The sequence below is a fragment of the Topomyia yanbarensis genome, chromosome 3, assembly GCF_030247195.1.
Source record: "Topomyia yanbarensis strain Yona2022 chromosome 3, ASM3024719v1, whole genome shotgun sequence".
Lineage (NCBI taxonomy): Eukaryota > Metazoa > Arthropoda > Insecta > Diptera > Culicidae > Topomyia > Topomyia yanbarensis.
In genome coordinates this window covers 257,855,292-257,880,516 of record NC_080672.1, presented here as the reverse complement: position 1 = coordinate 257,880,516, position 25,225 = coordinate 257,855,292, and the positions used below count along the sequence as shown (strand labels likewise).

Here is a 25,225-nt window from a genome sequence, read left to right as displayed (position 1 = left end):
TAGTTTTTGAACTATTTAAACAAATTTTATATAGCAAACAACGTATCGGTAGCAAGCGTTGAACGTTTTCCTTCCGATTTATGAAACAAGATTGGCAATCCGTTTAGTAGAAGAAAAGTTATTAAGGTTCAAAATGTACGTAACGCTTTCGCTAATATGCACTACTATCGCTTTCTCGCTCGTTCTCGTGGCGTGCATGAGCCTTTCCTTTCCGTTCGGCTTCTAATGGCATAACCAAAACTAATATGCCGGCTTTCCCCCACCAACTGCTCTCGTCAAGCAACCCAATACGAATAATCAAAGGAACAAACATGTAGTGAACCTATATATAAACTTTTCATTATTTTATTGTTCATTTGCTGCACCATTTTGACGGCTCTGTGCGGGATGGGCTGAAAATTTTCACTTTTCCGAGTCGTTTTCGAAAGATTTTTCAAAACACTATTTTTCCGTTGATAATGAATGTCCTACATATTCCAAAATTTAATACAACATTGGTACAAATATTTTCGACAAAATGCCGAAGAAATTGATTAAATCCATTCAGTACAACAAAAGATATAAGCGTTCAAAATCTTACATCATTTTTCTGCCGAAATTTTGAAAAGGGGCCCCTATATTGAAAGGTAAGTCGTTAGTCACGACAAAAGGTCTGCGATACTGCGATGGTCGGCTTTACGGAAGTCGCAGGAGACAGAAAGAAATTTCGAAATCATGCACCACAAACCTATTAATCGTGGCGATCAATGGAGGATGATGTGCCACTGGTTTTACTAGAGGGAGCCATCACTATTGATGTGGCGGAAGCCTGATCGCTAGCAAAACAAAGATCGAGATTTGTCGTAACGTAGCTGAGCTATAGCTGTCAAGTAGTCTCGCTACACTTGGGTGGAGAACGGAATGGCTCGAATCCTAATAAAGAAATCCGTTGGGGATGATTTCCATGAAATACTAGGAAGATTAAAATCTCCTAGTACCAAGATGTCACGAACTGCATTAGCGTCTTCGAGGATAGTAAAAACTGAGCTGCATACGACGCACACAAGTACAACTTACGGTCGCAAAGCTAGATAATCATGCAAACCTGCTCTAGCCAAACCCAAAAAATGTTCTCGACAATTATCGACTGCTACTAATACGCCATATTCGGTGGATTTTCGGCTATTGCTAAGGCTCCGATCATAACGAAACACCTCTTATCTAGTGCCGAATACCTGAAAGCGTCAAATGATGACCATGTTTCGACGAATACGAAACTCTTATCGGAGACTGCAAGGCGGTATTGCTCAACGATTGAGTTTATACCACCAACATTTTGGGAGTATAGCAGTAGTTTATCCCGTCGTTGACCAAGGCTGTTGCTTCGAGGCAAGGAGATCAGAGACGCATTGTATTAGCTTGAGGTTGGTTTGCAGAAGACCCCTCGTTCCATCTCTACCGCCCGACCGGGACGGCTTTTTGTTGCTGGTAGGAAGGGCTCTATTATGATGGCAGTAACAAAGGTTCGACAGACGGAAAGTGTGCGTCCCAGTGACCGAAGAGACAAGATTACGTGAGATATGGATGCAGCGGGACTAAGTGCCTCTTGTAAACAGCTGCGGTTCGCCGGCATATGGTGCTGATACGACGCTGCTTTCCAGCGCTTGAATTATTCAGAATGGATGGATACTTGCCGCAGTAGGAAGTTTGGAAGACCTTTTCTTCACTCCACAAGCAGCAGTGAATACAGCTATCCCATTAACGAATGTTTTGACCGCTCGAAATAGAATTCACGAATGAGTGCTCTAGTGGGCAAGAACACACTTTGAGTGCAGTGTCGTTTAGTTCGCTCGGAAGCTCAACTCGGAATGAAATGAAGTCGAGTTTCGTGATATCGGTATTTTTTATGACCCAATATTGCTTTCGATTTGTCGTTTATTCCTAGGCATTCTTGGGCAATAGCAACAATCTCCTCCACTGTATGGCTCGGGTCGAGGCGGCTCAGATAGACCCAGAACTGATAACCAGGAACACAAGTGCGGAGGAATCGCATGACTAGCAACTGGAATTCATGGTTGCTTTCCATGCGCCCCATGTCCGGGTTTTGTGATCTCGTCTCGCTGTGGCACACAAATTAGAGTGTGGGAAACACGCCATTCGCGTGCAGATGGCGCAGCGAGCGCATTCAATTTTGTGGAAAACTACACACAAGTAGCGGCGTTGTAAACAACATCACAAATTGAGCAGATTTATTGCACAAAATATTCGATTTATCTCGATAATTTTTCAAACCAACACAACACCGTCCAGGAGATTAATGCGGGAAGCAACCTTCGATCCTAACGGGAGTAAGATGAATATTTTACACATTAAAAACACTTTGAGGTACAGAAACTCACGAGCAGTACTTCAGTATGCACATGTGATTGCAGTATCAGCTTCGTGAAGATATAGTCTCAAGTTTTTTTTTTACCTGGCGAATCAGAGTCGGTGGTTTCCTTTGCGAACAACCACATTATTGCGGGTAATTACGAGTAATCAATCCTCGATCTAGCCATCTTCGGGTGCCTTAAATAAAGTGGACAATCCAAGCTTCACGCGGCGTGACTCACGTTTGTTTCCTCGGTGGCAGACTAGGCTCGGCTGCATTCATTCTAACATAGTTCACACTCTTCGCCTTAGCTACTCTGCAGTCCTTGGCTTTGTGGTCTTTCGCACTGTACAAGTCCAAAAGTCACAGACTAATAAACTGATACCTCTATTCAAGATATGGAGCTTCAATCATTGTTGCAGCGTGAAATAAACAGTGTTTGACAAGGAATCATGCTTTTAAAATGGTAACGTGATGTAGTTTCCATAAAGCTTTAAAACGTTTGAGAGGCCATACACGCAAACGATTAGTATCATATTTTGTATAGGTACTAACGACTCTACATGAAACTCAGCAGCACCTGGTGAAATGTTTGTTAGGGTACCTGTTCCCCAATTCATCTTAGTACCAATATTTATCCCACTCATTCAAGCACATTAGTGAAAGCAGTGTCTGCTATCTCTGCTCAACGCATAAGCTTAAATGGTGGGATGAATAAGGGTGCGTTGCACTCGACTTCTCACTTCACTCAAACGGGAGTATTTTAAATTTTGCAGGCCAGATTTTTCATTGTATTACTTCGAATAAGGGCTCGTCTACCCTAGCTGGTGGCACACGTAACCCTTCATCGCTGTTTCCCCAACCGACCGACCAACCTAACCTATCTAATATAGATTTGATTGTAGAAACTCTGAACATCAGTTAGTGTCTTCAACCAGCAGAATTGTTGGCTGCCGAGACTGGAAAGCCTCAAGCTTTTGAAGAACCCCTTGAAATGTGAGACACGAGACACAATGAACGGTATAGTTAGTAAAGATACCGATAGAACAATAAGCTGTGGTAATTGAAAATAAACGGCGAGCCAGTGCATACTAATTTTGTCGTCTCTTTATGGCATCCGATACGGACGAAGCCAACAAGACCGAGAAAGTAAACGGAATCATCGGCTTTGACCTTATTTCCATATCAATTCGAAAACAATAATATACGATTGGATAGCTCGTTTGCTTTTATATATACGTTCAGCCAGTAAACGACAAAAGATCAACTGGATATTAAGAAACCGATTCTGAGTTTGCAGTAGGCTTTGTGTCCCCGGATGTGAAAGTTTTTTTTTTCTTTTTTCAATCCAAACTAAATAAATCCACCGAGGATTTTAATTGTCATCCGACTGCCATGTTCCATACAGTTCTCTCGCGTGTACATACTTGCAAATCTATCGCAATCAGCATACTTAAAACAGCAATTAATTTAATTGACAGACTTTGTAAAGCTCCTCGCTGAAGACATTTTCAGTGGCAGTCATGCGCTTTCCTCGAAGCGACAGTGGGAATCTTCGTCTTGTTGAAGTTGTAAAATACGGTATAAGCTTACAAACGAAAACCGGACACTTTTTCCATTCTTCCGTTATCCCAGCACAGCTATTTAGTAGAAGGAAATGTTATTTTTACGAACGACGTGAGCGCACTTTGCAACTGAGAATACTTGTCTATAGTAGAAGTGTTTTATCTTATTTTATGACTCCCCAAGGTTCGATTCACATTTTGCTTAGTTCGAGTTTTGCAAAAATCGTGCGGAACCCACCCTTTTGGGCAACAAAACGGCAAGGATGGAATTTACGATAATGATGCGTTACGTGCGACCGGGACGACGTGACTTTGTGAATATTGATTGATAAAAAGAGAAAAAAAATGAAACCAACTGAAACTCCAATCGTTTACCGGACAGCAGGCAGATGCTATCGATGATGACTGTTGTGGATTATATACAAATTTACCCAGACGTACGTGCGTATGATTTATGCGACCCCATCGACATGATTTACTGTTATCCGGATTAAAAAGATATTACGGTCCATCGTAGGAGCATGTGTTGAATAGCAAAGTTTTCCACTATTTGCAGCATTTCCGATTCAGTCAAACATGTGTAGAAGAACCAAATTTAATCTACTTACCGTTATCCTAGAACTAGTTAAACGATTTGGTTTAATATTTTTTTTACCAACTACTTTAAAAACGAAAAGTTTGAATAATTTCATTCTTACAATTTACAAAGATAATTCCACCAGCAATTTAACTAGCTTCGAAAGTTTCTTCGCCACGATGGTCCAACCCTTCCCGTTTCGGGGATGGTGAATCACAATTGGTTTCGGAAAATCCTACCGATTCTAGCAATCTCAAACGGAAACCTCTTCGGTGTACTTCGATCTGTCGTTCAAATCGATAACCAACCTTTTCTCCGGGGATTTTTTCTTCTTCCCCAATTGCTGACTGCCGGTGGCTGAGGAACTGGTCGGGTTAGCTTCAGGATCCGCGTCGCTCTGGATAGGCGCTATTGCGCTCGAGGAGGACGTTGCTATCGTAGTTGGTGTGCCCGATGAACTACACGATGGAGTTGGTGTGTTGCAGTTGTTGTTACCAGTACCGGAACATACTGTAGTGGTCGTAGTGGTGGTACTGGAGGTAACTATTGTGGTACTGTAGCAAGAAAAAAATGGCCGTGATTGGTCGACCATTGGCGGTAGCTGTATCGATTCCGCGTTTACTCGTTTGCTGCGTGATCGATTCTCGTTCTCCAGATTGTGCAGTGCGGTGGTCAGTGCAGTTCTCATTAGGAAATTTTCTTTCAAACTATCTATTTTGTTGTTGTGGCTAGCGTACAATTTGTTAAAGTTCTCCAAGTTTACATTCCTAAAGTTGTTTTCGTCCACACTGAGAGAAGAAGCCGTCGTCACTAGGCCACCTCCACCCGAAGTTGGCCGCTGATTTAAATGATTATCTACGCTATCACCGTATGTGGCCAATGTCTGTTTCTGTTTTTGCTGTTGATGCAACAGGTTATCACATGATTCGAAATTTTTCACTCTCAATTCGACGAATCTATTACTACTACAACTACTACTACACTTTTCTTCTGGCTGACTGCCGGAACAATTCCGATTTATTCCGCTGCAACAGCTTGTACTGGTCAACGCATGTTCCGAGATTTGCTTCACTAGAACTGCCCTCGTGTGCCCTTGGTCACTATCACAGACATCAGCATGCTTAAAACTACAAATGGTTTTGTTACAGGAATACGTCACTTCATTACCACGACACTCACATGCTTCCCTTCTATCCTCCACCTCATCGTCACTACACATACACTTTAGCTGAAGAATGTCCGAGTGGAAGTTACTACTGTCTATCGATCGAGCATTATGAACGGAATCGTCCGTAATCAGGATTCGTGTGTTGGGCTCCAATGCACCGTTCCCGTATTTCCCGTTCGGAAGCGTATTAGTATTGGTGCCTTTGTCCAACTTCGGTTTTCTGCTTTCCGAGGCAGCCATGATTGCTTTCATGGTTCCCCCGGTTGGTGGAGGAGGTTTTAGTGACGGGTTTTTGCATGTCTCCATCAAACTAGCGATCGTTGCCACTGCCACTCCCCGTTGAGGAATCCGATCGTACAGGCGCTGCAGTTGGTTGTACAATTCCTTGATCTCCTCGGTGGCTTCCTCCTCTGTTAGGCGTCCTTCGTTTGCTGCAAAGGGAAACAAAACGATGAATTTTAGAAATAATTCACAATATCGTTGAAGAGATCATCATGTTTTTTTTTATCAGAAATAGATTGTTGATGTGGTCAATATGACATTCTCCAGCTCCCCTAATATCAAAATGATTCTATTTATATTCAAATGGCTGTATAAACTCTTGGACTCGAACATTTAGATGATTAGTGGTTAAAAGAGTGAATATGAGCACATTGACCACATAAGACGAGCAGAAGTGGCGTAAAATTGTTACGATCAAAGAGGTCAACTTTAACTTGACGCATTTTTTTTCTAATCATGCTCGTGCATTAAATAACCTGCATAAATTCTGCTCGCCCGTCGCGAAAATTCGAACACTGCACGCCACACTGCCGAAATTGTTGAATGTGGTTATATTAACTGTCACCAACATTCGTTTGGTGACACTCGGACCGATAAGTCGATCCTTCCAGTCCGTGTAGTGCAACGTTTTAAAGAATAGTACTACCACTCTATTAAGTTTCTCTTGCGCATTCTCCGCCTCGTCGATGTTTCAGCAGTTCCCTTTTTTGTATGTACGCGTTTACCGTTATTCAGCCAGCAGATCAGTGACGTGTTCCTTTTCTAGTAAGTCGCTTGTATACCGTTATACAGTTATATCAGTCCCCGATTTTGTCTAGCCCCGATTTTATCAGCTTTTTGACCAGATTTTGTGAGTCTTATAGAAAAATTGATAGTTGGTTGTTTGATGGGCTCTAGCAGACGAATCAAGTTGAATTTGAGTTAATCCTTTCATTAGCATATTTTTCTTATCTTAGCGATTCGAAATATGCAAAAATAAAAACGGGCCTTTTACAAAGAGGTATGGAGTATATGTTCCATCTAATCGAGTTAAATGTGATGGGGTCGTCTCCGATTCGAGTTAGAATTGCGCGTATCTGCTGGCACATCGAGTTGGTTGTGCTTAATGACTAAGTCAGTGAAGATACTGGACTGCAAACGTTGGTATTCAGCATCAGTCGCAGCTGACGGGGAGATATGCCAACTCAGATTCTTATCAAGTGACCTTCGTCGGTGCTACTCTACCTTACCATCTCTTTTTGACAAGGTTCGTCTACCTGTTCGCCTTTTTGCAGACGGGATGCCGGAAAGTGTCTCTACTCTACTGCCGGGAAACCCACATGATCTCCCGACATGTCCCGCGTACAAAACAGTGCGAAGAGAAACTGAAGCGTTCCCTTCAGGGACTCTCTAAGCGTTCATTCGCAGAAATGCCGGTCTTTACGAATATCTATACTAAATTGTTTTCTATCGAAGGCGATACTTATAAACTCCAGGAGGGAACATCTTTTGCTGCACTTAGATGTAATAGAAAAAGAAGGAACATTTACTCACCTAAGCTTCGTTGTAAAGCCGCAAAAATAACAGCTTTTGAAAGTACTGGTGCAAAACCGAAACAATCAGCTACTGGTCTCAGAAACCTAAGATCAGAAAAGGAGTTACTAGCACTTTCTTCGGTAACTAAAATCTCAAGTGCCCCATGTCCCAACCAGAGAAAGAGACCAGTGTTGGTTTAATAAATTTCTCTGATATTGTGTACCAAATTTTTACAGCTTTAAATATTTGTGACCCTCTTAAATGCATCTTGATAAGCTTTCTCTCCACAGTAAAAACACTCTTGATGCAGTTAACTAAAACATGACCATCCTTTCAGCGATTGTATCCTTGGATGGCTAATCCATCGAACACTTCAGAAATAGACCTCAACTTCCACGGTTATAATATTCGTCGCTCGTGCTATTGTTTCAATCGAATTGACCTTCCCTCGACACCAGCCATTGAAGTTATCGCTTGCTAAACTAGACCTTTGTATCGCTTCCACCTACATTCTCCCTAGAGCCGCAGTTGGCCACCAACATTGTGGAACTCCTTCCCTCACCGAGGTTAGTTTTAGGTGATTTGAACTCCCACGGCGTTGCATGTGGTTGCCTTCGTGATGATAGTCGATCTACATCACTACACGAACTTTGTGACATCTTTTATATGACCATTTGACTGCCAAGAAAAATAATGATTTTTTGGCCCACCCCTGAGTCGATTTCTAGTCCCACCAGGAGTACTTGCACCAAATTTGAAGCAAATCGGACAAGTCTAGCTACCGGACCAACGTGCCTGAAGTTTGTATGGCACTTTATGAATCGTATCATCACTGTAAGTGAAAATAAGAAAGATAATTGGAGTAAATACTCCTGGTGGGACAAGAAATCGACTCAGGTGTGGGCCGATAGGGGTCATTTTTTTCTTGTCACTCTAATGACCATTTTGAACACTGGTAAAATGACACGGAACTCGGCTCCCCCTGCGCTCCCGAGTGCCTTAGGCTAGTCCTTCTGCTCGCTCCATATCGCTGCGGTTAGATTACATGTGTTACCGTTAACGGAATCGCGGATGCTTTCAGCCCCCAAGGATGGACTTTGCAGTTCCTGAAGGGAACTCGCTTAAGCCCCAGCGCATGGTATAGGTGTCGGTAGGCCTCTTTTTGGTCCTCGGGTCGTATATTTTTGTGGAAGGGGTTTTCGGATCTGGCCGAAGGGTGTGGATCGAATTTAATTTTTTTTAGATTTATTCACTTACTCTATTCAATTGTTCAGATTACAAATTTGTGGTGATGGGACGGATGGGCTAGTTGGGGCGTGGTGATGGCGATAGGATGTCTCTGGCGTCAATATTTCTGCTACGGCGGGCCCTCGAGTCACGCGGTCATCCTTGGCGTTTAGCGGAAGGAGCAATGATCGACACACGGTCGATGAAACACGCGACGATGGCCTGTTATCTCTTTTACGGTTAGACGTATCAGCACTGATCAGGGCGAGACAGGCAAACTGGTCTTTGCTGGTCCTTGATAATTAACCGGCGACTTCAGTCAGGCCGGCAACCAGGGCTAAACAAGCCGGTTTCACCACTTCTGGTTCACACTAATATCTTGAACTTTTTAGATTTAGATCCACTCGCTTCCATGGTTGAAACCCCAGAGACCGTCTTCACATCATGCAGCTACCACGAACCTCCTCATCTCAATTTCATGGCGTTCCTTCATCCTCTAAACCATCCCAATGCAGCCAACCATAGTTGACTCCTACCAGATTTCCCAAATTCCGCCCATTGAAGTTGTACTTACAAGGCTGATAGGGTTTGGTTTTATTTTTATATAATATTGTTTGCATCGGTATAGAACCTTGCACCAGATGAATTAAAATTTCATCTCATAAATATTTATTATTTGTAACCAAGCGGTTACACATGTTGAAGGTAAGCGACCATCCGCCAATCGTAATTACTATTGCTAACGGTTAAAGGCTACCGAATACAATCAGTGTTTCATATTACCTCGCACGAAATATTGATAGAAAGAGCTACGCGTATACGATATTCGACAGAATCAATTCCACCGCAAGAACTTTCTCCGGAGGAAGAGTATGGATTACTGACTGGCTTGATTCTCGACCGCGCTTTGCACGCTCAGATAAAACGTGTGCCAGACGCGAATTCTTGCGGACGGTTTCCGTGGTGGGACAGAGAGTGTTTGGTTCGACGTATGCAACACCGAAACAGTACTAACGAAACTGAAATATTCAAACCGCTGGATATTTGATTTCGCCAAGAAGGTTTGTCCGGATTCCTCCACGGCCAGGGGCGGCGAAAAACTTTACGCCCGAGTGGGTAGAAAGCGTAGGGTGAGGGGTCCATTAGTAACGATTTTTCCCTTTTCGCAATGCACACGCTTACATTACATTCACATTAAATCACGTTCTTTTATGCGAATGGAATCTACCGCGCCGCTTCTCGCGATACGGCGAAAGAAACACCTTTTTCGAAGGTGGAGATCTTCTTTCTCTTTCTGTAACAATAAATCCCCATGGCCAGATAGAATCCTAATACTTAATACCTTATATTTCATTAAGACCAGCAAGGTCAGATGATAAAACAAATAAATTTAATTTGTTGAAAAATCTGTCAGACGCTGCCAAGAGACACCTGTTGAATTTATTTAACAAGTTTCTTGAGGTTAGCATTGTCTCATGAGGGAACTGTAGGTCATCGCCATCCAAATGCCGGAAAAATCCGCCTCCGACTACAACTCGTATCGACCTGTCGTGTACTCGAAAGTTTTTCGAAAAAATGATCTCGACAATTAGGTCGAAGCAAATGGCTTACTGCCAGATACACAATTTGGCTTGCACAAGGTTAATTTTAACAAAGAGCAGACATATCAGTTTTCTTAGATATTATTTTGGGGTTTTGATTCAGTTAACATTCTTTCTGAGAAGCTGCTAAATTTGCTGTCTGAAAAACATAGGATAAGTTTCGTCTTTTTTCGTTACTTTCGTTTGGTGGTAAACGGAAGCCGACATCTTGGTTTTCAAAATGACGCCAAGTGTCCATGTTTGATTCCACTCGGGACCGGTACCGGAATGGTCATACCGAGGTTCAGGGAGCTTTGGACCGTACGGTTGAAAGAACTTCGCATTTCGTATAAATTTATGAAATCAAAAGGTTGTAATGATAGAGAAGTATACAAAGTTTTTAAGGTCTACGGGAACAGTTTACCGGTGGTCAAGATTGATCTAATTCATGTCTATTGGGAAGAAGCTATGGAAAATAGTCACATTTCAAAAAAATACTTTAATTTATGAGATGGTTCTTCAAAACTCGTTCTTCACCACACTGGGATGCCAGATATAGCTCAAGAAAATTCGAAATAATTACCGAACCGGTCAACGGATTTGAATGCTAGTAAGTACACAGAAATTAGACTAAATTTCAGATCTTTTGAAGCAAGTTTCATCTAAATCGATCAAAAATTGAAGAAATGAAAGCAAAATTAAAATAAAATTTTCACAAAAAATTAACCTGGTACTGTAAAGGTTAAACACGGATGAAGTGAGATGGATTCCACCAGCGCATGCATATGGTACAATCGAATTACATGTGAAAGGTAATCCCAAATTCCCACGGTAGCGACCACCTGCCTCTAGCGCATTTCAATGCTAACGGTACGAGACCACCGGAAATGTCTCCAATGATCTCATACGAATCATTGCTTGCAAGAGATACGCCCTCGAGATATCACATGTAATCGAATCAAAACAAGAGCCTAAGGAAGAGTTCGTGGTTGTAACTGTCGTGACAATCTCTCATCTCGTGGTGAGACAAATAAATAGTGCTAAGACTTGTACGCTCCCGACTTCCAGGAAAACGAAAATGAAAAGCTAGATGAAAATAAAAAAGGGGGCTATTGACGCGGATTCGTCAACGGGTTAACGAAAAAAAAAATTCGATGAGCACTCACAATTTGTATCGGCCAATAGCAAGGTGGTCGTATTCGAAAGTTGTTCGAAAAAATGATCCTATTCTACATCGACAAGTAAACAGATTTCTATCAGATGCTCAATTTGGCTTCCACAAAAGCCTAGGAACGAGCGATTGCCTGACGTTGCTTTCACCAGCAAAGGAGTGTTTTTGACTCAGCTTCTATTAACTTTTTTTTGAATCAACATGGCCTTCCACCGATTTCAAATATCTTGTTATCTGAGAAGCTCATATGTTTTCGCAAAGTGATTCAACAACAGCAAGAGGTCTTCCCCAGTGTTCATATCTCAACCCCCTATGCGACAATTTTTAAGTGAGTGACATTAACTAATGTTTTGTCAGTTCCTGCAAGCTGCAGATGACGGGCAATTTTTTTATTTACTACTATATTTTCAAGAAAGTGTGATCCAGTGCAACTTCATCTTCTATTGATGGGTCAAACTATCGCTCAGGTTTTAAGGTTTAAATAATTCTGGGTTTAGTTCGACTCCAAATGTACTTGAGGATGTCACCTTGGGTATCTGATTTTCTTTTCTTTTTTCTCATTCTCAGAAGTCCCCCTTTCTGGACTCCCTTCGGGCCCGAGGTAGACCACCCAATGTCCCAGTTCAAGATATGCTGGCAAATCGAGATCTTCCCTATATGTCCCTTATTTATACTTTTTTTCCTTTTTTATTAACGACTTATAGTGAGTCAATCTTTTTCCTTTTTGCCTTTCTCATATAGAAAGGTTATGCAATCACTCTGAAAAACCTCAACCTAATCCCAGCCCGGAGGGCCGAGTGTCATATCCCTTTCGACTCAGTTCGTCGAGATCGGAAAAAGTCTGTATGTGTGTGTGTATGTATGTATGTGTGTATGTGTGTGTGTGTATGTGTGTGTATGTGTGTGTATGTGTGTGTGTATGTATGTGCGTATGTGTCAAATAATGCCACTCATTTTTCTCAGAGATGGCTGGACCGATTTGCCCAAACTTAGTCTCAAATGGAAGGTGCAACCTTCCCATCGGCTGCTATTGAATTTTGGATCGATCGGAATTCTGGTTCCAGAATTACGGGTTTCAGAGTGCGGCCACACAGAAATTTCTCATATAAACTATAGGAAAAATTAAAAATAGAATTTTTATTTTTGATGCTAAATGTGTTCAAGGTGCATGAAACGTCGAGATTTGATGCAAACTCGAAAAAAAAATTTGACTACGATTCACTTTTTTGGATTTTGGCACATTTTTGCCTTTCTCATATAGAAAGGTTATGCAATCACTCTGAAAAACGTCAACCTAATCCCGGCCCGGAGGGCCGAGTGTCATATCCCATTCGACTCAGTTCGTCGAGATCGGAAAAAGTCTGTATGTGTGTGTGTATGTATGTGTGTGTATGTGTGTGTATGTGTGTGTATGTGTGTGTGTATGTATGTATGTGCGTATGTGTCAAATAATGTCACTCATTTTTCTCAGAGATGGCTGGACCGATTTGCCCAAACTTAGTCTCAAATGAAAGGTGCAACGATTCACTTTTTTGGATTTTGGCACATTTTTGCCTTTCTCATATAGAAAGGTTATGCAATCACTCTGAAAAACGTCAACCTAATCCCGGCCAATTTTTTTTTCGACTCGCATAAGGTTTCTGGATTTTAACAGGGGCGTAGTTGATGGTTTACGGAGAGGGGTTACACCCCCCCCCCTCTACTGTTCGCGCCCCTCCTTTAAAAATCTCCTTAAATCACCCCTCAGACCACCACCCCATCCAGCCCTCATACCCCTCCCTTTCAACCCCATCATCTTTAAACCACCACTATATCACAAAGCATACCAATCTAAGCTGGGGAGTCGTTCGTTCATGGGACTTTCGCCCTCCTCACATACCCACCCCCGCATGACAAAATGAGTTAGCAAGCAGATAACATTGATCTAATGATAATTAGGCTAATGGAGTATGATATTTTTTTGTTTCAAGTGTTTCACCGTCGACACGTAGCTCATCAAGTTCGTGGCTGGCATGCCATTGTGTATAAGTGCAAAGTGTACTAAGAATGTAATGGACATTTCCACAGTTATGTTGAACATAAAAAGCCTCAGTGCCATAGTTTAGAGAAATGAGAAAGGCACAATTGCACCGCTAGATGGATTAAAACAGGTTTTTTTTATATTGTAACGACATATAATTAGCAAGGGACTGGAGGGTGAAGTATTTTACAAATATTAAGAGCCATAGTACTCAAGCAAGAGCAAGGATTTAAAGTAAGAATGTTTAGAAAAGCGTGGAGTAGGGTCAATGAACAAGCTTAGAGTTTCCCGGCTACTTAACTCTTTGCCTTCTGCAACGCAGGAGTCAGGAACTTTTGTCATTAAATGCGAATCACCTGAGTCTGTGGCATGTCTGACCAAGCGCGAAGTCAATTTAATAACTTTTACTGTCGGAACCGACAGCATTAGTTATTAAATTACTTTCATAAAAACGATAAATATCCCAATTTAGCCCCTTTCTTTTATTTCTCGTTTTTAGAAATTTCCTCTTGCCTTGTGGAACCGATTAGCTCCAGAAGTAACCGCCGTCGCCCTTACCACTACGCCTGCATAGAAGGAAACTGAAGCGAGAGCGACTCGAGGTCCGATGACTTTTGAAGGATTCCCCGCGGGCCCGAAGAATACCATCCACCAATCCGGTACTCGATGACTTACTAGACTGAGGCGCTAATTTGTTTCGCTGGTCTCCCGTTTGCGTGAAAGTTGCAAGTTGTGCTCGTCTTTCCCTGTCACCATCTACGCCTTCTCTCCCCTGTCTTTGATACAACTGCTACTACACTGATGTGGATATAAGCCCCTCTCTGAATATCTTGACCAAGTATAAGTCTTCGTTAAAAAAATCAAAACTATTGTTCTCCATCTTGTAAATAGAATTGTATCCCTAGTTTTAAGATATTTGTGAAATTTCTGATAAATATTTTCCCCCCTTTTGTGTACCAAACTATATTGTTAGTTTTAAGATAACTGTAAAATATTTCGTAAAATACTATTACTCCCCTTCTTGTATATCAAACTCCCTTGTTTTAAAATTTGTCATGAAATTTTTTTTTGCCCCTCTCTTGTATATAGAATCTTATTTCTAGTCTTAAAGTAGCTGTAAATTTTTTCTCTTTTTTAAAAAAAAATATTTCAACATTGTAACCTCCTAGTTTTAAGATATCCAAAATGTAAAAACAAAAGAATTTGGTACCGCCAAGCTAACGCATTTGTGCCTATCAAATAAACGAAATGAATTAAAAAAAGTCCTCTTTTCCTGCTGTACCGAATATCACCGATAGTTTTAAGAGTCTCCGTCGTATAAGCCAACGGCTCTCAACTTTTTTCGTACCACGGACCCCTTATAAATCATCCTGAGTTTATGCGGACCCTCTCTTCCCTGGTTCTGGTGCTGTTGCTACTTCTCTGATATTCGGAAATGAACCCCCTTCTGCATGTCTTCCCGAAGCCCTCCCTTACAAAAGGCACTGTTTTAGCATTCAATGGATTTTCTAGGATCTGCTCCGGATGCTTGTAGTTTTGTTTGTTTACATACTCCTCTATCCAAACATGAGCCACGTCTGAAAAAAATGGTTCTTAGGGGCAACTTGTGTAAAGTTTGCTTGACGGAATGATCATTTTTGTTTGAAAATTCCAAAGCGTGGAAACGTTGTTTATGCGGATATTTTTGTATGATAAAATTGTAGTGAAAATTGAAGTATTTGAAATATTTTGTTATAATAAAAAATGCATTTGTTTGCATTACTCAAATCCGAAAATACAATCCATAGTTTGCACTGCATTCCTGATTCAGCCATATAGTTCAAAACTTCAACTGCCATCTATTGTCCACTTCTCGTAAAAACAAACAATAATGCAAAATCCAATTTGTTAAAATTGCTTTTCAAACATGATTCAGATACCCTAGAAAGAACTCGATGCTGAATTCACGTTCGTGTAATAAATTGAGTTCTTGTTTGCGTTCCTGGAGCATTCTCTCAAAACTACTACGTGCCACCTGGACCCAAAAAAAATACCATATGACATAGATTAAAACTATGCGCATCCCCTCCACAAGGTTGGACATATTCACTAGGTTGGTACTTGCAAATAAAAAAATTGAAAATTAAACTTCACTCCTGGTTGGCACATTCCCGCTGCTGGTGCGTTCAGATAGCCAAACATACCTCGCAGCTCATGTGAGCAGCCGTCGAACTTTCAACGCTATATCAAGCACACTAGATTGAATTAATTTGAATTGAAGCAATTCCCGCTGACATGACATACGGTCAAGTGTATACCGTCGATCCTCGCCCACGTGACCTTTTTTTTGGTTTGAATATATTTTAAACCTTGAAGCTTGCAACTTTGAAAATTAAATAAAAAGTTTAGAATAGTCTCTTCTATCATACGGTCAGGATTCTGCTGCACTTTGGAACATAAATATCAATGTTTGGTCGAATACTGATCTAACTATCAATTTTATAGTAACTGTTTATGTACACACTTTTGATTTAGATTTTTTCTTGATTTTTTTATAATGATAAAGTTTTATACCAATTAAGTTATGCAAATATTAAAAAAAATTAGTGATAATGACATATTAATGAATTGGAAAATGTACACTTTTATCCATCCTTACTATAGAAAGTAAGTAGTGTTGTATAAAATTATAGTACACTCAGGCAAAAAATACAGCGAATTTCATAGGAATATCGTAGAATTTTTAGCCACAAGTTGCACGTATGTAAATCATAAGATTATCTTATGAAACGGTATTTATTTGGTCAAATCGGTTTTCTATGATTTCATGTTCCATAAGGCATCTTTGAATTATCATAAGACAATATTATACATTTATTTATGTTTATGAGAATCATAAGATGCTCGTATGAAACTCGAACGACTGGCATATGCAATAACTTGTAAAATGTTAAGGTAATCATACAAGTCGTATGTTTTTCATATTAATCTTATGAAAACATAGTTTTGTTACTTTTCTACTCATCATACGATGAATCTTATGAATTTCGCTATGCATTTTGTCTTAGTGTATATTACCCCTACTAAAAACGTGCACCCCTGCTTAACCTAAGTTATAGGGTTACGGTTGTGTACAAAGAAGTATACTTGACCGCATAAACTTTTTTCTATCGCATATAGGATTCCAAAACTATTTTTGCCTGAAGCTGATTTGGGACAAGAAACACAAAAAAACCTGCTTTGATCCCAATACAATTCTTCTATATTTTTTACAATAGTCCGATTTACTGGAGTAGGTTAGTGACATTCGTAATTGAGAGGATTTATCAGTTTTCAATAATATTTCAAAGCAAAGAAAATATTTTTATTTAATTTGTTTCGGAACGTTTGCGTTAACTTAAAAGTGCTAATTTTTTTGCTTTACATTTTGAATTTCTTAAAATTAGGTGATTACACATTTAAATATTATTTGTTTTTGCCTTTCTCAATAGAAAGGTATTGCAATTGCTCTGAAAACCGACTTTTTAACGGAGGCCCGGAGGGCCGAGTGACATATACCATTCGATTCAGTTCGGCAAATGTCTGTGTGTGTATGTATGTGTGTATGTATGTATGTGTGTGTATGTGCGTATGTGTGTGTATGTGACCAAAAATGTCACTCATTTTTCTCAGAGATGGCTGAACCGATTTTGACAAACATAGTCTCAAATGAAAGGTGCAACGTTCCCATAGGCTGCTATAGAATTTCTAATGGATTCGATTTCCGGTTCCGGAATTACAGGGTGATGAGTACGAACACGCAGAAAATGTCGATTTTAATAAATTCTGCAATGAATGTATAAAGGTGAAATTTTTTCCAAAATATTTGGCCACATTGGCCACCATCATCGGTACTGGAAGCCACGGCGGAAGTATCCCAATTCAGTCACATCGGTTTCTCGGAGATGGCTAAACCGATTCAACCAAACTTTGTCTCAAATGAAAGGTGTTGCGCCCCCGTAAATGGCTATTTAATTCCATCCCGATCCGACTTTCGGTTCCGGAGTTACATGTTGTGGCGTGCGATCACATAGCAAATTGCGATTAAAACCGATACTCCGATGAAAGCAAAAAAGGTAAAAATTTCGCTAAAATGTCTCTCAAACAACTTAAATTTGCTGTTCTAGGTCACCGACGGCCAACCAAACTTTCGTTGACTACATTGACCACCATAGACGGTTCCGGAAGTGCCCGGGAAAAGCGGCCATCTTTCAAAATTGACGTACTCACATCAGTTTCCCGGAAATGGTTGGGCCGATTTTCACAAACTTAGTCCCAAATTATAGTATCCCCACAGATGTCTATAAAATTTCGTACGGATCGCTTGGATGCGTCCGGAAATATAGACTAAACCGTCCGGTCACATATGAAATTCCCATATAAGCCGGAACTCAATTTTTTTTCAAAGGGTGGACCCCATGAAATTTCAGAAATCGAATTCGTGTTTTTGATGCCAAACATCTTTAAAATGCATGAAACGTCGAGATTTTATGTTATCTCGAAATTTTTTTTTATGAAAATCGACTTTTTGGGACTGCCGATTTCGCACCTTTTTTCAATTTAATATTAATGTAGCTGTTTTTTTCTTTTACAAAATTTTAGAACTCGAATAGTGATTTTTTTTCTTGTATATTTGTCATGTCATGTATAATAATAAAATGTAATATATTCATTTGAAAGCTTTTAATGAATATAAACAACGCAAACATTCACGTGTTCATGATTGAGAAAGGCACAATTGCACCGCTAGGTAGATTAAAACAGGTTTTTTATAATGAAACTAAAGACAATTTTCAGCTATGTCATCTGTATACAAGGGGGGATAATATAATATTCGTAAAATTAGGAGGGTCATTTAGTGTTTTTTTTAATATAGTAACGCACTTTAAGAATTTTATCAAGGAGATTTTTGGAGCAATTAATCAACTAAGCGGAGCATATGACTATAATAACTAGAGGGAATGATTCAATTTTATTAGGATTTGGGGGGGGGGCAATCAGGACTATTTTTATAAGTAGTAATTCTGTAGGGAATTTTTAGGCGAGATTATATATATTTAACAACTAAAACTAGAAAAGACAGGGGAATAGGTACGCAAATCCATGTCAGCCTACCCGTGCTTAGGAAATGCCTACAGAAACATGTTGTCAGATGATTTAGTGATACAAAACGCATCAGGGGACGGGTATAGCGTAGTTGGTAAATTGATTGCCTACGCAGCTCACCTAGGTTCGATTCCCAACCCCGCACATAGGGTTAGAAATTTCTCGTAAGAGATTTTTCTAACCCGAAAAGAGGCGAATGACCCTAAGGTTAAAACCTCTATAATCAAAATAAAAAAACGCGTCACGTAGACCCAAGATAGGAAACGTATGTGTCAATGGGCCCATTGTTCTGCGTTCCTACGAACCGCCGAAAACATTTTGGAATGAGAATTCTAACCCAACGCACGCACTAGCATAAAAATAAATAAATTTATACCAACGAATCTTACAAGTATCACACACCAGTTACTCCCTGCTATGTTGAACTCAATCTAAACCCATCCTACTCACCCATCCCACCCACATCACAAATCATCGTGCATACACGACTCGAATCTATTGCATTTGGCACCGTGTACTGACGTTTGAGGCCATAAAGTCCAAAGGGTGGAGCGTCATGACGTTCGGGACATTATGACGCAGCAGATTGTGTAATTGCTACCGAAAACGGATGTGTGTCATTATGTCCCGCATTTTACGACGCACATTTTGTACATCATAATATCTATGACATTATGACACACCTTCCATTTCGGATCTTATGTCGCAGACAGCATCCTGGACACTGTGAAGCATAATGTGCGTTATAACGTCAGGGACATTGTGACGAACGAAGGTGTGTCGTAAAGGCCGTAAATAAAAATATGTCTTAAACTCCACAATAGATTAAAATGTATGGGATATTATGACGCACCATGCTGCGTCATAATATCCAAAAACGGGTGTGCCGGATATTATGACGCACGTTCGTCTTCGGGGATACTGTGATGCACTTAAAGTTTCGGATATTATAACGCATAAGAACTCCGCCATAATGTCCCAACCCTGTATGACGTGGGACGTCCGAACGCATTACCTGCGCGTCAAAATATCTGAAACAATGAGTGCCTCATATTCTACCGGACTTTATGATAAGATTCCACTGCGTCGTAATATCCCAATATCAGTGTGCGTCATAAGATCTCAGACATTATAATGCAAGGCTACTGACTTCGAATCTTATAACACATTCCTGCTTTCGGATTTTATGACATTATGATACGCCCTGCTTTGGGACTCTATGGCCTAAGATATTATGGCGCAGTATCTGTGCGTCATGACAAACACTCATTATTGGATTCTATAGTGCACCCCTTGTGCGTCATAACGTTCCAGACGTTATAACACGCCCCCTCGGGAAACCTTATGACCTGGGACGTTATAACGTGTGCCTGTGCGTCAAAATATGCGAAAATATGAGTGCATCATATAGTCCTGGAGATTATGATGCTATACCTTTGCATCATAATATCGTAATACAAGGGCGCGTCATAAGATCTTGGACTTTGTAACGCAGTACCTATTTCGGGAATTGTAACACAAGTATGATTTCGATTTCGGATGTTACGACCCTTGTGCGTCATAATGGACACTGTGCCATCGCATTTTCGTACTCAATATAGTCATGATGTTGTTCATTTGGCATGCGAGCATCGAATGATTCAAACGAACTCGCGGTATCTTCATTTATAGCTTCAGGTATATGATTGAGTGACTTAGGTGGTCCCTGTTGTCGACTCTACCCGGGACAGGCTGCCTCATGTATGGGAGTTTTTGCGATTTCCGAGATTTATTATTTTAATGGATTTTTTTAAATGCCAAAACGTTGTGGTTTGTAACTAACACAGACGTCAAAACAAAACATCTGGCAGTTGCATGGGAAAAAATTAAAATAATTTAATCTTGCGGGCACAGAACTTTTTGAGTTCCCGTCGTGGTCCTAAATGGTTGTGCATAATTTGGTAGCAGCTAGCTGTTTCCCGGGTTTGCGAATTGCGTCCAAAGGTTGCATGGGATTTAACATGGAAAAACCAATAGCGAAAAACAATATTCATTGTTTTTCGCTATTTTCCATTCGCCGAAGAAAAGATGTTCATTGTTATATCGCATAAAGGTTAACATTCACACTTCAGCGCAAATGTAAAATTATCTTAATGTGAAATCACCCCATTTGCACTCATCTACCTGTTGTGGTTGCGGTCTGGTGCAACGACGTCCTACAGTTTATTTATATGCAGCTATTTTGCGACGATACTGTTTCGCTATGCTTATGCTTGTTGGAAAAGCAGCTAAGTACACCGAGAGCAATCTGTGTGCAGCAGAAACTCGAGCTCGGATTTCCCATTTGTCGGGTGATGACTAGATTTATGTTTCAGTGAAGGGTAACGAGAAGAAGGTAAATACTGCAGAACCTTGCTTGTATTAGGAAGATAAACTGTCAAATATAAATATTTTATCCGAGCAATACGATATCACAGACAGACAAGTGACTGTGTTTGCTCACCAAATTCGTGGGAGGATTTCTGCTCCTAGTTGGATTTTAATTATGTGTCTAAATTTTACCGGGAATTTACCGACTCTGGTTTATAACAAATATTTTATCGTTCGAATGCTGATTGAAATTTATTATTGAGAATTCTGGCAGCTCATTTACAACCACAGATGCAAAGTAAAACCAAAACAGTTTCGTTTGTTTTTTTTCACGCAATACACGAACCTCAATCGGTGTTTACATAGCAAAATGTTTTATTTCTCACGAAATAATTCGGAACCATTTCTCTTTTAATGGGAATGCAAGTCTAGTCTAGTTTTAGAAGCAAATATTTAACTCGAACATATATACTACATTAATTACCACTAATGGATTTGACCGTAGGCTAGGGTAACCATACCATATGACTAAAAATGCAAAACAGTCGTAACCGACTTTTCTCAAATGTTGCAAACGTATCCTAGCGACTGGTTTGATTTGATCTTTATGAAGATCTAACATTCGGTGTGGAAAAAAACTGCTTTTTTCGTTTTCGATTTTGGCCCATTCTCTCTCCAACCTTAACTCATACTTTGACTGGAATCTACACAAGCTTGAAAAGTTTTTCTTATTTTTGTATTGTGCTGCTGCTCCATCAGACATAAAATAAATTTTAGAAAAGTTTGTCAATTGTTTCATAAAATTTATCAGTTTTGAGAACTGCAGTCTTCAAGACTTCTTGTCTTCCAGTCTTTTAGTCTTCCAATCTTCCAGTCTTCCGATCTTCCAATCTTCCAGTCTTCATTCAAGTTTGTTATGATTATATACCAAATTTGTTACTGATACTTTTTGCCTGTATTAGGCAACTAGCAGCTGGGGAAATGGATTCTGACATGATCATGACCTTCATTGGTTTAGTTTTCGATAAAAATACACTGAAGAAAAAAATTCAGTTTGAACAAGGTAAAGTTTTGAAGTAGAATACTTCTAACGTTTCAATATGGGGTTCCGTTTCAAAAATTTCAGTTGAGAAATTTTCCCAGGTTTGAAATGCGAATATCTTCCGTTCTACTGGACGAAATCGCAATATTTTTGCACTATCTGATCGGAAATTTGTGCACGTATTTCGTATTAAATTTCGGAATTACTGCGACTACTATAAATAAACCGAAACAAGGATTTTCATAAAATCCTTCGAAAACAGCGAAGAAAATGCGCAATTTGCCAGCATATCCCACGCAGAGTCGTCAAAAAGGAGCATGTAAGCGTTTCATTACATACGGGAATGTTTTATATACAGGTCACGCGAGCTTGTTTTCTATCAGTGGGTCCTCGCTTACCACACGAGCAACATGCTCGTCCGGACGGTACTAAGAGCGGTATCATGTTTGCGTTCCCGTACCAAGCGTCATCGCAAGGTTCTTCGTGATAAAATCTAGGGAATCACCAAATCCGCAATTTGGCGTCTGGCTCGTCGTGGTGGTGTAAAATGCATCTCCGATTTAATCTTCGAATGCTGATCGTGTACAGGAAAATGTCACCCGAGATGCCGTGACCTACACTGAACACGCCAAGCGCAAAACCGCAATGAATGTCGTCTATACTCTGAAACGGCAGGGACGCATTTTGTATGGATTTGGAAGTTGAAAAGGTAGAACTCACTTGTATCATTATAAAAAAGGCCCTTTTCAGGGCCACCAAAATCATTTCAAAGAATAAGTTTGCATTTTCTGTTTCATGGACTGTTTCTTCCTGGAGAGCAATTTGGGTTAAATCCTAAATTATGATTTATTTCAGTACGCAAATTGCAAATATGGTCAGAAAGAAACTGGAGTGAAGTGGAAAACATTTTTACTAGGCGCATTCAAAAAAGGTTTCAATTCTCAAATATTTTACCAAAGTGCCGCCTCTCTTTACCCTGAGTGTTCGATAATCTCCGTATTGGAAACACAATTTCAATTTTTTTCAAATAACTTTTTTTCCTCAAAAGTGCCCAACATGAATTTTTGACGGTAGGTAGGGAACATAATTATCTATCTTGGAACAAAATTTTATCCAAATTAAAATGGTTTGTTTTGTAAATCGATTTTAAATTTTTAAAATCGATTTTTTTCAGTGTAGGAGTCAATGAAGAATTTTTTCAACATTTTTATTCGAAAATTTGACTAATTTTGTGAAAACCACTTCTACAAGATTTTTTTGTAGGATTTGTCATTTTTAGACTATAGCCATTTGAAAAAAAAATTGATATAAAAGTTTGGACCTTTTCAAAAGACAGTCTAGATCATTTTTGGAAAAACAATATATGCAAGGTGGCTTTTTGTGACAGTCTTCATGTACAGAAAGTTTCATTAAAATCTGAGAGGGCGCTGCCAACAATTGTTCGAGTTGGCGCGAAATTCGTCTTTTGGAGAACCCGATCGGGTGTATCAAGAGAGTAAACGTGCAATATTGAGATTATTTTACATCAAAATATACTAACAAATTAAACTATTAATATTATAGTTAAAATATTCTATAATAAGAAGTGTGTTCTACGTTAACAGTTTGTGCAACCCCATTGGACTGGCCTTTGTAGTTTTTTTAAATTTCATGTGTGTCTTTTTTGAGCAAGAGACGAATAAAGATTGATACGGTTTTACAGATGCTGGGAATGCGTTCATACTCTGTATTATTGAACTTTTATGGTCCGTTGGGGTACACCTCATTGTATTTCAACCCGTTTTTTTTAAAATGACATGAAATTATGTACACCAATGTCGTAACAGTTTAATTCATGGAGAGACAATAGATCTACGGAATAGCAAATTTGTTTTCATTTCGTGGACCATTTTGTTAAATCAAATCTATGTCATTTAAAAGTTTGAACAATATTCTATCGATGATTCATTCTGTGACATAGCGTTGATAGCTTTGCTTCGATTTGAAGTTATTTTTATTATGTGTAGCGATGAGCATTAAAATATTCATTCACAATTCATGCACAAGATTTTCAGGTAAGTTCAGCTAATAGTATGGGACTAAATTTAAGGAATGAATATAGGTTTTCAATTGCACAGTAAAACTCCCAAAACGTCCACCTCGACTTCCAACAAAATATTTTCTGATCGTTCCCATTTTTGCCACTCGTCGAACGATTTTTTCCTAAAAGGCAGTTGTCAACGATACACGGTTGAAAAAACTTCAACCTAGCAAACGATACCGTCCTAGCATATTTTTCCCGTGACGCCTGACGAAATACCATCAGGGCTGGTATTGTATTCAATCGTGTTCGAGGCACCGGTTGGATACCTACTGTTCATGTACACCCAGCCATTTAACACTAGATTGCTCTTACGGATCATTTTCAATCCATTTATCCCGACTGCTGGAGCCATTGTATGGACGCGTACGGGTATCGCATATCGTTACACATATACGTATATAAAGTGGCACACGCACACCCAAACACATTTCGTGGCATGAGACTTACCCGCATTTCCGCCCAGTTGTGCGGTCGACGTCGTCACGCTGCTGGCATTGGCGAACGTTCGTCCGTGAGTACGGCTAATGAATTTTGCACCAGATGGCTTGATGCCGAGCCCGGTTGAGTCGTCCTGGTGCTTACCACCGCCCCGGAACACGAGGTAAACCTATTTTCGGATGCCAAAAACAAAGAAGATAAATTTTTGAAAAGTTAGAGCTTGGTTTGACAAACGACGTGTAGAATGTAAAAGCAAAAGTTTGCTCTATTCCCCATTGTTCACCGCTCGGGATCGAGGCCGCTGCTGCTTTTTCGTTCGATTTTCCCGGCAGAGGAAAGGTTCGTTGGGCACAAGGTGTCTGACTTTGGGACTGAGCTAAATTTAAAAAGTTTATTTATTACTCACGCGGTAGCGTAACTCATGGTCAAGTTCAATGTATTATGCTTGAAAATATGTGTTCAATAGCACGGAATTGGAGCTCATGGGAATATAATCTGCGCTTCGAAAAGCTAGATTTGGAAATTCTTCATGCGAGCAAATGATAGGATGAATTTATGTTGCAAAGTTTTTGTCCCATTGGTGGAAAACGGTTTTTACAATCACTTGGCGTAGGGCTTATGTCTTTCTTTACTATATATAATGGGTGTCATTTCAATATTGTCAAAATGTAAGTGTTACACTTCGAACTAGTCTCCGTCGCGGTAGCGTTAAGGTTGAACAGACAGACAACAAT

General features: G+C 39.9%; 1 protein-coding gene across 1 annotated transcript in view; it reads right to left on the bottom strand.

The window, feature by feature from the left end:
* Positions 1 to 643: 643 nt before the first annotated feature.
* LOC131688858 (uncharacterized) overlaps positions 644 to 25,225 on the bottom strand; it is a 708,198-nt gene continuing 683,616 nt past the window's right edge. The window contains exons 14-15 of the mRNA XM_058973432.1: positions 24,501 to 24,660; positions 644 to 6,091 (exon numbers count right to left, since the gene is read on the bottom strand). Coding sequence (XP_058829415.1) covers positions 4,746 to 6,091; positions 24,501 to 24,660 — 1,506 coding nt within the window. The 3' untranslated portion in view covers positions 644 to 4,745. The remainder of the gene's footprint in view (positions 6,092 to 24,500; positions 24,661 to 25,225) is intronic.